The sequence below is a fragment of the Hydractinia symbiolongicarpus genome, chromosome 11 (assembly GCF_029227915.1).
Source record: "Hydractinia symbiolongicarpus strain clone_291-10 chromosome 11, HSymV2.1, whole genome shotgun sequence".
Lineage (NCBI taxonomy): Eukaryota > Metazoa > Cnidaria > Hydrozoa > Anthoathecata > Hydractiniidae > Hydractinia > Hydractinia symbiolongicarpus.
The window spans coordinates 26,002,608-26,015,690 of record NC_079885.1 but is presented as its reverse complement, the minus strand read 5'-3'; the positions used below and the strand labels follow the sequence as shown (position 1 = coordinate 26,015,690).

General features: G+C 31.7%; 1 protein-coding gene across 1 annotated transcript; it reads right to left on the bottom strand.

The window, feature by feature from the left end:
• Positions 1–8,418: 8,418 nt before the first annotated feature.
• Positions 8,419–11,231, bottom strand: LOC130613807 (solute carrier family 52, riboflavin transporter, member 3-B-like). The gene is made up of 3 exons (XM_057435149.1): positions 9,822–11,231; positions 9,371–9,558; positions 8,419–8,879 (listed from the first exon to the last, which is right to left on the bottom strand). Exons 1-3 carry the CDS (start codon positions 10,741–10,743, stop codon positions 8,697–8,699), a joined length of 1,293 nt encoding a protein of 430 aa, XP_057291132.1. The 5' UTR covers positions 10,744–11,231; the 3' UTR covers positions 8,419–8,696.
• Between the last annotated feature and the right edge of the window lie 1,852 nt (positions 11,232–13,083).

The following is a 13,083-nucleotide window of genomic DNA, read 5'->3' as shown; positions in this document are numbered from 1 at the left end:
CTTTGTGGAAACACTATACATAAACATTTTATTTCATCGATATTATCTTTATTAAGCACAACTTTATACTTTTTACCATACATTGATGGATGGAGTAAGTTTTGTGTTAATATTAGTTCACTTTTAATACCAGATATTTGCATCGTGACGGCGTGGAAAATGTTATAACATCTGTAATACATAGATTGTCTGAATATCACAACTTAAGCCAGAAGTCATATGATATGCGACTTAAGTCAACAGTCATGTGATTGACGACTTAAAGGAAGTTCGAAATGGCTCAAATAAGGTCTCCGTCATTGATGGTACTCTCCATCCTCGTACATTCTGAATAACATTGTGTAATAACCAGACCAATCAGAAGGTGAAGTAAAAGAATTTATACTCAATTTATTGCAAGAATATAGACAACGTGTTAATGAATAATTACTTTTTTATGATTTTCTACTTTTTAAATAGTATATATTTCAAAAATTAATACATTAACTCCCAGTATTTTTTTTGGTGCTAAAATAATGTAAAGTCTGATAACAATATTTGTTATCTGTATTTGTCAAATTACTATACGAAATAGCCATTAAATAGGTAGTTAATAAGATTTTAAGACCATTGGTGTTGCTTCAATAGGCTTTTATATGCAATTACGGAGTTTCAGCAAGTCTTGTCACTAGCGAAGCGCTTGTTTTTTTTGACTTGATGGCTATCAAGTTAAATAAATATCATGGTCAGTTTTTCATAGCTATTCTGGTTTGTGCTTTGAAAAGAGGAGAAATGCACAATCCTGCTCGTTGTTTATTTCACTAATTTCGTGCTTTTAACTGAGGTTTTAATGAAACGTTTAAATGGTGCTGCTAACCCTCTTTATCCGTGTTAATATATGACGTATTAACATGGATAAAATGTTTAAGGCGAAGAAATTATTGACTATTACAGAGAGCCAAAAAAGGACATTGTTGATGTTGGTTTTAGCAACTCAAGACTCAAAAGGCTAGTTTTGTAAAGTAAGCTAGCTAAATAGAAGCATGTTTGACATGAATTACCGTAGTAGAACATCTGTAAAGAATTTATTTGCCAATAATAGTTAGCTATGTCAAAAAAACACAAATAAAATGATCAAAAATAAAATACACACTGAACTTAAGTTAACTTCACTTGTAAAGTTGACTTTATGTTAGAAATAATTATTGTATATATTACACAGCTGGCTAGGAATATATAGATATTTATATAATATATAGCATGTTACACTGTATTTTGATGTTAAATGTTTTTTTAGCTCCCAAGTTTTCTTAATTTTAGTAAATAGCTATATAGTTTTTTTTATAGAGTAGCTACATTGATATTATCAAAATTTTTGCATATATATTAAATTTCTGCCAATTAGCAAGTTACAAACAGTTAAAAATCACGAAATCACAATATATTGTGCTATTGTATTTTTTACAACGACTGAAACTTTGTATTTTACAGATCTACCTTGTTCCAATGCAACATTGAATTGTAACATTTTTAAAGTAAAGTTAGATTTTAAATTGCACTGTTTGATGTTTCTTTAATTTTATTTTTATTACATTCAAATCTAAAAAAATTGGAGCAATGTTAGAGTATCAATGCTTTTGTGATGCAATTTTTAACAACCTTGGTACTTACCCAACCATCCATCCACCAAATTACCCAACAAGTGACTCTAAAAAATTAAAAAACAATGTACATGTGAGTAACCCATAAGAAAAACTACATTGGAGCTCAAAAATCAATTTCTTCAGCAATAGTAATTACTACAGAAGATTTAGATACAGCTAGCTTTGACACTTTTTAAATTTCATGATGTTTGCATAGGTATTCATTGCTAACATTATAAGTAATTTTATGATGAGCTACATTATTTTTGCTGTACCAGTAGCCATATAAATATTCCATAGCGCTATATATATACATGTAATGAAAGTTGTGTCATCTCTTATTTCAATTATATAGTTAGCTAGCTAAGACCAGACATTGTTTGTTACTTCCTCTTTGATGAACACTGTGGTATTTTTAAGACAATAGTGAAAACTTGCGATGTAACTAACTTTCCGTGTAGGTAACATAGACAACAAGATATCGGTGTACCTACATTTCGAAGCAAGTTTAGTTCTTAAGTTAAAGTAATATGTTGCACAAGTTTAAAAAGTAAAAATACAACAGAAAAAGTGACTAATTCTCTGTACTGAATTTTCTTTTTCCAAAAAACTTGATTTGAAGGCAATCTAAGACCTTCTATAGAAAAAATTATGGATATTAAATATTTTTAAGGCACTTTTTTTTCGTTTATATTTGAGCGCCAATATGATGTCCTCATTGCTCATAAACGTTTCTTCCTCCAAGTCAAGTTTAAAATCAACAGCTTGTTTTGTTTAAGTCAGCAGTCAACACGCAAACATAAAAAACATGCGAATTAGAGCACCATCGGTGCATCAACCTTTTTGGCTGCAACCATTAAATCAAATCCTCTTTAATGTTTAACTTATGACAACACCACTAGTCACAAGAACTATGGTGGTCATTCAAGAAGTACAAGCATGTAGTTAAAATTTATAAGAACGTTAGTTTCAGTTTTGTTTGCGAGATCTTTTATACCGTATCCATGAAGAAAAAAATATTCCCTGGGGAAAAAGACCAAAAGAGTTTAATATTCTCCTTAAATTCATGCAACATGTCTCTAAAGAGAGCGATGCGTAATTCATTTGATTTTTCATATTCAGAATGTAAACAGCGCTCTCCATCTTATTTACACAATCCGCAAGAATGTGTGTTTGGTTTAGCCTTTCTTCGTCTCGGAATAAAAAATAAACACATTGGTAAATACTTTACGCAGAGCCAATTCATGTGCGAGATTACATGAGAAACTTGCCGAGGCTGTAAAAATTTTATATATAAAGCGGCTTGACATTGATTTCTAAAAGAATGTCTTAAGATCTATTGCTCATAATGTTGTATTTATTATAGTGTAGTTAAGTCTAGCTTAAGATAAACATATTTTATATTCCTGTACAAGTTACCGACTCACATCTTAGGTGGCTAGTGTTTGGAAACGAAATTTCAGGAACGAAAAGTTGTTTAATGGCGCGCCGTTTATTCATTTTTGTGCAAAAGACGCATATTTCGCTTTCCGTACAAAGGTTTGACTGATTTAATCTGCCATTGTGAGTGTTATATCACGTTATGTGTTGGATGTTGGATGGTTACTGGTTACTTGTCGTGGATTTTAATGTATGTATTTAGTCCCTATCTTAGTCTTTCAACTATGGTTTTACATTGATTTAATATTATTTTTGAGCTTAAAACATATTGATTGCATCAATTATAAGGAACGTATAGCTAGCTATAGCTAAATTAGGTGCATTTTGCAAATTCATTTTGCAGACTTTGATTCTATTCTTTTATTCCATTTTATTCTATTTCTAAAGTTTTTACCAGTGTTGCTAATGATTTTGTATCTCCATTATGACGATACGATCATCTTGTAATTTGTCATTTCAGATGATTCTTCACCCCAAAAGTCTTGACATCAATCAAATATAATTGTAAACACAAGGCTTCACTTTATTATAGACAACAACATCATTGGTTACATCAGAAATTTATCGCCAATGAAGTCCAGAATTTTGCATTTGTTATGTTGTTGAGATTTTTCAAATCGAAGAAAAATAAGCTGCGTAGGAGCTTTTATATTATTTAGTATGTGTATGTACAGCCTAGGGTATCTCACATTGGAAAAAAAACACATCACATAATTAAGATGTAAATCACGAAATTAGGACGTTTTAGCTAATTCATCTTTTGTTCAACCGGGAAAAATTTCCACTTTGTTTACCTGCATTTTTGCAAAATTATTTTATGGAATAAAAACCACAAGGGTGCCGATAAGCCGCATACACCGTGAAAAGTGCAGGCGTTTTTTGTAAAGTAATAAAACTAATCTGTAATAAAAGGATAGAAGAGGGCATATATTTTTGTCACTTTTAAAAAATGCAATAAATATAAGAAAGAAAAACAATATGATTGCCTAATATATTTTTTGTTTATATATTAATTATTTACATAATATTGTTATAGAGATTTATGAGAATAGCTGCCAGCTCCAATTTCTCAGTTTTAACATTGTTGTATTAAATAACACAATTTTTGAGGATTGAAGTTCGAAGTACCTGTACTTTTTTCCTGATGTTACTTCTATTCCGATATGTTTGTAAAGAGTTTTATCCCTTCTCTTTCATAAGGGATTCTTTTTTTGCAAATTTGTTACTTAAAATTGCAGTAATATGATGTGCTAATGGTACAAACAGGACTTGTCTATTGGGTTTTACAGGAATCAATTTTCCACATACCCAGTGTTGTATCTTTGTTTTTATTATATATATACTTACATATATATAGTTAATTATGTATTCTTTTGTTATTCATGGTTTTTGAAAATAATTTATTAAAAAAAAAATATTACTGATATGTTTTTATAGTAAAAGTTCTTTATATACAGTGTTTTTTTAATCGACATCACCCACTATATGCAAGTACTGCTGCTACCTCTTATAATAGAACATCTGCACAAAAACGTAGATAGTTGAAAACTTTTTTGTTTTAACTGACAGAAGGTCAGAATAGCCTTCTTGCAGTTGTAAGTGTTTTGCATAGGCAGATCTTAACCATGTTCTAATTGATTTATTAGGATTAGAATTTAAGGGGAAAACTGATAGGTTTTCTTGTTAACTTTAAATTTACATTTTTTTTAACAATATTTTGAGTTTTACTTTGAGAAGTGTTATTGGATTTTCTATATAATGTTAAAGAAACTTATCAATCGTAATTTTTGAAACATGACGAGTTAATTTAAATGAGCGATGTACGGAATTCGTAAATGGTTCGTGTATTGTCCGATTAGGGTTAAAATAACGCTATTTTTACGCAGTAGTCACAGAGTTTTCTCCACAGGTTTCCATTTTGAGGGAGTTTTACAATTGAAATATCAGCATGCATGCGTGGGATAAAAGAAAGTTGTTTTCCCCGCAATCATAATTTTTTTTATTATTAACCCTTTATAGTCTACCGCATCTCATTTGTCACTTTACAACACACACTATGACGTCCTCTTATTTGTCACTTTACAGTACACACTATGTCGTCTTCTCATTTGTCACTTTACAATACACACTATGACGTCCTCTCATTTGTCACTCTACAATACATACTATGACGTCCTTTAGAAAGATTTACGTAGGCGTTGAGAAATTGTCAAGAAACAAAAACATATCCAGTAAAGTTTTAAATTAATATAAAAACATCTGTTTTTTTTATTTAAAAGGAATTAAATAAAAGTTGTGATGAAAGAGTCTATTTTACCACCTTTATCACATAAATGCGTCAGTGGGATAAAGGTCAAATACGTGAGGCTTAGTCCAAGTATAATTTGCTGAACAATATAACAGTACTTGTATGCCTGGGAAACAATTCTACAACATCTTTTTAATGTATGAACTTCAGCGCATACGTTGTCTCATTATTTGCATAGCAGTAAAGAGGTGTTTCCAGTTTTGCTAATAACTTGCTTGGTTGTGTTACCGATCTTTAGCCACAACGCAAGATGGTGTAATATTATCAAACAACATTTTGACATCTCGGGGAAGAAATTTGCTTGCATTTCATTGCTGCAAATTTTCAAGTTTGTTATTTCTATTACTTTTCACAAGCTGCGGACTAGTTAAGCTAGCTTAGCATACAACACACGGAGTTACTGTAGGTGTATCACTTGGTAATTTAACATTTTCGCACTTTGTAATCCCATCGTAATTTGTAATCTCATTGCACTTTTTAATCCTGTTTTGTCACACTTTTTAATCCCATCGCAATCCCATCCCTCGCAATTTGTAACTCATTTTGTTGCATCTAGGTCATCATTGTCGCATCAGTGCAGGGCGCATTTTATTATTATAAAAAAGTAACATAGTTACAGCAGGAAAGGATAGAGGGTGTGCCGTTAGGTTAGGTCGTATAATGTTGAGAATTTTGCTACTTTACTTTGCTTACCTACATTAGTAGAGTAGTAGTATATATATATATTCACCGACAACAGTATATACAAAAAATGTAGTCATATAAGTATAACAATATGCCAGGGGCAGGCAGAAAACATATTTTGTCTTATCATCAAGCCCCTTAAAGCGGGCAAAATTTATTTACAATCTATGGTCTATATCAACAAAAAGGGTAAAGTAGAAAAAGAAGCATAAAGCCATTTTGAATTAACAGAGGTCTTTGATGTCTTGATTTAGAAGAAATTTTTTTAACTGATTTTAAAAGGAGTCAACAGTTTAGTCGTTGTAAATAAGGTATCGTCACGGATAATGTAACCGGCATGTCATACGGTTCCACATATGAGGACCGCGAAAATGTGTGTAAAACTTTGAACATGAGAATTTAGGTGTTGGTAATTTAAAACCATATTTTGAAAGTCTCATACCTATGATTTACAGTTGAAAATTGGTCCGAGAAGATTCTGATGTAAGATTTAGTTTAACTTTATACATAAAGATAAGTGTTTGTAGAATGTTGAGCTTATACACGTTTAAAAATTTAAATTTTTGTCAAAAGGGTTCTGCAGTGGTGTCGGCATTAAGAATTATTCTTACACCATGTTTCTGTTTAGAATATATTTTTTTACATTTATTTTTACTTGTCATGCTATATTTTCATATATGATATAGCTATGTATGAATGAGAAACACAGTGATTTTAGACAACATTTAACATTTAAGTACGGTTTAGCTTTATACAATAATCATATATTTTTGAAATTTTATTCTCAACTTCATGAATGCAATTTTTCCAGGTAAGATTTTCGTCAAGTATTATACAAAGGAATTTTATAGAGCTTTCACGTTGAATTTGACTGTTATTAAGAAAAGTTTATGAAGTGTGAGTGGTTATCTGTCATACATGTTTTATGGAAGAGCGTGTGTTTTGTCTTACTTGTGTTTAATAAAACTTTACTTGCCTTAAACCAGTCACTTACATGTTATAGCTCATAGTTTACTGTCTCATAAAGAGCTTTTACGTCTTTGTGTGAGCAAAAAAGGTTGGTATCGTCTGCAAACATAAAAATATTTAAAAGGGTTGAGGTATTGAAAAAAGTCGTTCACGTAGCTCAAAAAGAGTAACGGTCCTAAAATTGATCCCTGTGGCACGCAACAAGAAATCATTTTAAGCTTTAAAAAAGATTATTAATGCAAACACATTATTTTCGATTTGTTAAGTAGCTAATCACTAAACAATTTCAGTGTTATTCTATCGAGACCGTAATGTTATAATTTTGAAACAGGAATTTCGTGATTAACTGTATCAAAAGCTTTTGAAAGGTCCACAAATACTCCAAGCGTAAGAAGATTTTTATCGAGTGTGGTATAAATTTTCATTGCAAGTTGTAGTATTGCATCATTAGTAGATTAATTTTTTTGAAAACCAAACTGTTTATTAAACAGAATTTCGTTAGGAGAAATTGTTTATAAAGTAAATAAAAATGAAAAAGCTTCGCGTATTTCTTCAATCTTTGAATTGGAGGTTGTTAGTTTTGCCTTGCAATTTGGAAGGTAAGACCTGAAATTTTTAGAACTTTTTGGAATTTTTGATGCAAGATTTGGCCCAACAGATATGTAACTTATTATATCTGCCATGCCAATAGAATCTGTAAAATAAGAGTTATCGACATGTAGCAGTCGAATCAATAGCGAAGCGTTTGTCGATTTGTTTGTTTTTCCTATGATTTCTTCCATGATATCCCTGTTTTTTTCGTATTACCAGATGCTTACAACCGACAGATGATGACGACCTTCGGGGCGGCTACCAGGACGTTAACACACTAGCGTGACGGCCAGACAACTTTTCCTTTATTTATATTTCCTTCATTTATCTTTAAAACGAGTCAATATGTCAAATCAATGTTCGAGTGAGTAAAAAATGATCTCCGTCATCTAAAGTGTACCGTTGTTTTTGCCTTGCAAAAACAATAGAAAAAATGGCACCGAAGCTGTGCGCCAAATTTTAACTACATCCAAAATAATGTTGTGGGAAATATTGCACTCTAACCGACGGATGGTCGACAAAACAATAAATACCACGTTGTCTGTAGATTAGAAACTAATGTTAGCTTTTTTAGTGATATCATCATCTCATTCATAAGTGACACCATTATGAAAACAAACATCGCATAGAATTATTTTTTTTTATTTTGATTGGACAAAAAACTAAAGCGCCGGAAAAAAGTTGAATTAGTAGCGGGCTGATTTGCGCTAATTTAGCAGCAATTTCTGTTCATAGCATATGCGCTAAGCAATGAGTCGGTGCTTTTTACGGTATAAGCGACACACGCACTAAATAAAACCAGGCTTTGTTACTACATCTCTTGATATTATAAAAACTATCTATTATTCGCAAGACTTCTAATGTAAGAAAACATCGCCACAAGAAATATTTAAATTTTATAAACTAAAAATATCGGATGGTCGGAAACGAGTCTGAGTTCGTCGAGTATGGTAGCATATGATAGCACATCATTGAACGGAAGTGAACTTGGGAAGCTTAATCTATGTTCCAGAAAACCCATCTAGAAATTCAGTAACCTAAACCAGTAACAAACGCCTAGTCTGTCATCATTGTGCTGATTCTTATGATTTGAATACATCAGTATAGTTAACGACTGGAAACATAGCAAATGCACCTATAAAGGATCCAACTTGGTTCGCAATGCCGGCGTAATATAGGTAGTTTTGTCCTTCGTTTCTCATGATGGATGCTATTGATAATTTGGAATACGAAACCAATGCTGAAGCAACAACGCTTACAATTATCTAGAAATAATATCAATTGAATACAATTCTGTCATACAGCTGTACATCAGAAGGTTTTATACCGCGTAGGTCTTGGCACTAGCGAAGATCTAACTCCGTAATAACACATGTCTTAAACAATTTTGCTCTGTATGTATTACAGATGCATTATTAAGGGAAATGACATTAATGAAGGGTCTTTAAAATTACCTATGATGTATGAACAAGTCGAATTTTGCATATTTTCCCCTAGAACTAATCAATCAAGGTTTTAAGAAAACTAATAATAATTTCAATTACTCGTCAAAATAAGCCAAATATTTGATCCGCCAAAATAACAAATATTTTCGTAGGGGGTTCTGCACAGTAATCAGTTGCTTTTAAAATAAAGCGGGTCTTCTAAGAAAATCAATTTTAATTTTTGCTATAGCCTGTTCTTTTTTTGACAAACAAACAGCATAAATAAATAAAATGTCCGCCATTTTTGAAAAAGGAGAAAAAGGAAAACTCACAATTAACACCTTGCCACGATCGTCGAACTTCCACAATGGATTTGGACTTTGCGTAGCTATCACCAGCACATACATCGATAAAATAAAATATGCTGAAGACATGGCAGAGATAATCTTTGGGGATTTGTTTGGTATCCATAAATAAATGAAGCATGATAATCCAGAAGAAATGGCACCAAGTGTGGCAACTAGAACGTAGAATAGTTAGAATATGAACAGTAAGTGAAAACCAATAAAGGAAGACATTATACCGAAAGGGGAATGTAGCGCAATTGGCGGACTTTAATTTGACGGATATCATGCAGGTTAATTTTTTCTTTGTAAACCACGCAAAAACAGATTAAAAAACTTAATTTTTGAAAAATATTAACTTGGCGCACGGCAAAAACAACGACATTTTGACGGGAATTTAATAATCATAAAAGGCTTTAGACAGAACGCAATTTCTCACCTAAATGATACGTCATATTTCCGTATGGTGCGCAAGCAAAGCTAGATACACTTGAAATAACACCATTTTGGATCAAGTTTAGCGAAGTAAGACATATCAGTAGAAATAACAGCAATCTTGGAGATCTATTTGGTGTTTGAATTTGAATCAAAGGTAATGAATCATTTGCACTGTCATTAGTGTCATTATCTGTTTCATTCGCAGAATCTTGCTTCGCGTTTTTATGCACATGAATACGTTTAACCACTTTTAAAAAGTTTAAACCCGCAAATGAACAAAAACAAAGGAATATTAAAAAAGCTAGGACAACAAAGAAAACTTCCACAGGAAATTTCAGCCCTTTTGAGGATGGTGATGAAAAAGTGGCATTATGCACAACAGATGAGTTTGTTTGGTTGTGAGAGATTTTAGGAGAATCCACTCCTTGAGCTAATACAACTAAGCCTGGAATAAATCCACTTAATGTTTCGCCAACATAAAAAGGACTCATAAATACTTCAGGAAGTATTGCCATAAATGGTAAAAATGTAACAGATGACGTACAGTCGACAAGCGCAAGCAAAAAGCTTAATAAAAGAAGTGCGGTGCTTCGTTCGCCATGAATATAAGTTGTTTTTCTCCAAAATATTGATAATAGAATACAAGCCAAAAAACCAACAACAAGCAGCGTGTAAATCGTCACATGAAGTAGAAGCTTCTTTCTCTGGACTTTTCGGTTAACTAAACTGTATGTAATAGGTCCTATATTAGCCAACTGGCAGATTACTGTTAGATAGGCACCAAGCTTCCATCCTTCAGGAGCATGATTCACTAGGCTTGGTAACTCAACCCAAATACCGTTTATAGCCACCCATGAACCAATACCAAAGATAACCACTAAAACATATGTGACTAGTAGTGATACCTGGTGTGAAGCTATCATTTTCTTAGTTACTGAAAAGCTATAGATAATTGATAAAGAGATAAAAGAAAGAAAAATTTGAAACAATACAAAATTTAATTATTGTGGGCCTAGGACTTAAATCATTTCTGGCGTATAACACATGTACTTGTGTTTTTATATTTTAATACAATATATTGAAAAAACCACCTGGTTTCTTATAAGGTAACCAACCAAAATTTTTCCAAACTAAAGAACTTTTTCCAATTTTTTTTAACATGGGTGTTAATAAATTACATAGGTGGTATATAAATTTTAAGTAAAGTAAGTAAAAGTAGCGTTCCGCCTCAGCCCCTCTCAAATATCAACAAATATCAAATTTTATGTTCCATGTTCTTTTTAGCTATTCTTAGAACAATCTAAATGTTCTTTGTTAAAATTCTGAATTCAGAAAACAAACAACTTCTTAGATTGTTTAACCTTTTCAGAACAAGCTTTGAAGAAAGGCTATTGTTAATTGCCAAAAAAATCCAAAAAAATTTAAAGAATGTCAATTCATTTTTTAACAAATTGTATAACATAGTTTCTTAAAATAATAGAGTAAATTATCCTAACTAACCAGTAATAAACAGGTAAGATTTACAGTTTTATATTTCAAAAAGTTGTGATACTAAGGTAGTACATACAGAATCACAAGCTATCCATAAGTTCTTTAATTTCAGGTGGTTAATCACCTGTAGAAAAAGTTTCTTAAGGGTTTCTCATAAAGAGGTTTTTTTTTAAAAAAAATTATGCATATCCTTAGGGCAAAAACTATTTTTAAAAGACATGTTTGCAGCATTTACTTTGCATATCTTATTTTGACAGATTTAGAGCCCAAATCTACAAAAATAGGCTCTGGGGAAGTTTTTAAAAAATTGTTTTTCTGTCAATTTTCAATCAATTTTCTGCATCTTGCAAAAAAATTAATTCATTAAATTTTGGAATAATATATATTATAGCATTTAAAAACCACTCATTCATAAAAACCAGTTCCACAAAATGTTTCAGCCAGCAAATTTTAAAATTATAACTTTTAAGACTTTCCAGGACTTTTTCAGTCAAAATAACTACAAATTTGAAGTCAATTGTGCTATTTTCAAGGCTGTTTACAAAATAATTTGACCAATTGTATTCACATAACTAGTGAGTGTCATGTGCACAAATACACGGGTTCATCCATTCTTTTTATACTGCCATGCTTGCGTACTTAAAAGACAGACAGATATTAAAATATAGATGGTTCAATAAGAATGAGTAAAGTTAATCTATCATAAGAATCTGATTAATCAATAGGATCATTCAATAGGAGAAAGAACAAGTACTGACACAGATTTCTTAAAGGACTTTTTTTTTCAAGGATTATTTTTAAAAGAAATATATTTCCAGGTCTTTATATAACTTTTTCCAAATTTTGTAGGGTTTTTTAGTTTTTTCCAGATGCTTTCCATCTTGTAGTCGATATTTATTTTTAGTTTTTTTGGCCAGCCATGTTTGACAATCATTATTTGCATCAATGGCCAATTTGTTGTTTTGGATATTTGTTAGGGTTGTTACAAGTATCTTTATAAAGCAAATTTGATCTCGTATTAATTAGCTACAAGAGTCAACCGCACACACCCCTTTATTTAGGACACAAATACATCCATACTTGCAACATGTCGAAACTCCACCAGACCACAGGTGACAGGACGAATAAAGTTTTGTAAATTCCCAGAAACATAGTAGAGCGTAATAAAACTAAATATAGCTAGCTACCTAGATAATAGCAAAGAAATTAACAAATAACCCTTTTACAACAACCTTTTGATACATGGCTAGACACCAAGGCAATTGTTTTATACCATGCTAAACATTGCATAACATAACCTCATCGATCGTGCCGACATGTCAGGTGATCGATTCTTACTTTCGTTTTCTTGTTGTTGTCATTTCGACTTTCTTGAGTGAAATACGGTGCACTCGATGGCATAGTAGATTTGCACGCAATGTAGCCGTCTATGAACAGGTACATTTATGTCAACTTTGTTTCGACAGTATTACACGGAACGGAAAATGTTCTGTTTCCAACACGTTTGCAACCTCGTGAAAAGAAATAGGTTTGCTAGCTAGACTCTTCAATCTAGAATCTACGTATTTTATCACCAATCTTTGGTAAAATTGCATGGTAAGAATTATATTTTGAACTTTAAAACAGAGCTAGTGTTGATAAGTGCCCTTCATTATTCGCGAGGTTTTACCAGACCAAAATCTTCGATTAATGGCATTATTGTGTGAAAAACATCCTTGTAGTTCTTTCAGTCTTTCTTCCTAGTTAAAAATTACTGAGAAAATACTCTCTGA

Bases quoted from the DNA above. Each gene is read 5' to 3' on its own strand.
- LOC130613807 (XM_057435149.1), bottom strand. From the start codon at position 10,743: ATGATAGCTTCACACCAGGTATCACTACTAGTCACATATGTTTTAGTG. The intron at 9,559-9,821 runs GTGAGAAATTGC...TCTACGTTCTAG, and splicing joins AAATATGACGTATCATTTAG to TTGCCACACTTGGTGCCATT. The intron at 8,880-9,370 runs GTGAGTTTTCCT...TATTATTTCTAG, and splicing joins ATCGTGGCAAGGTGTTAATT to ATAATTGTAAGCGTTGTTGC.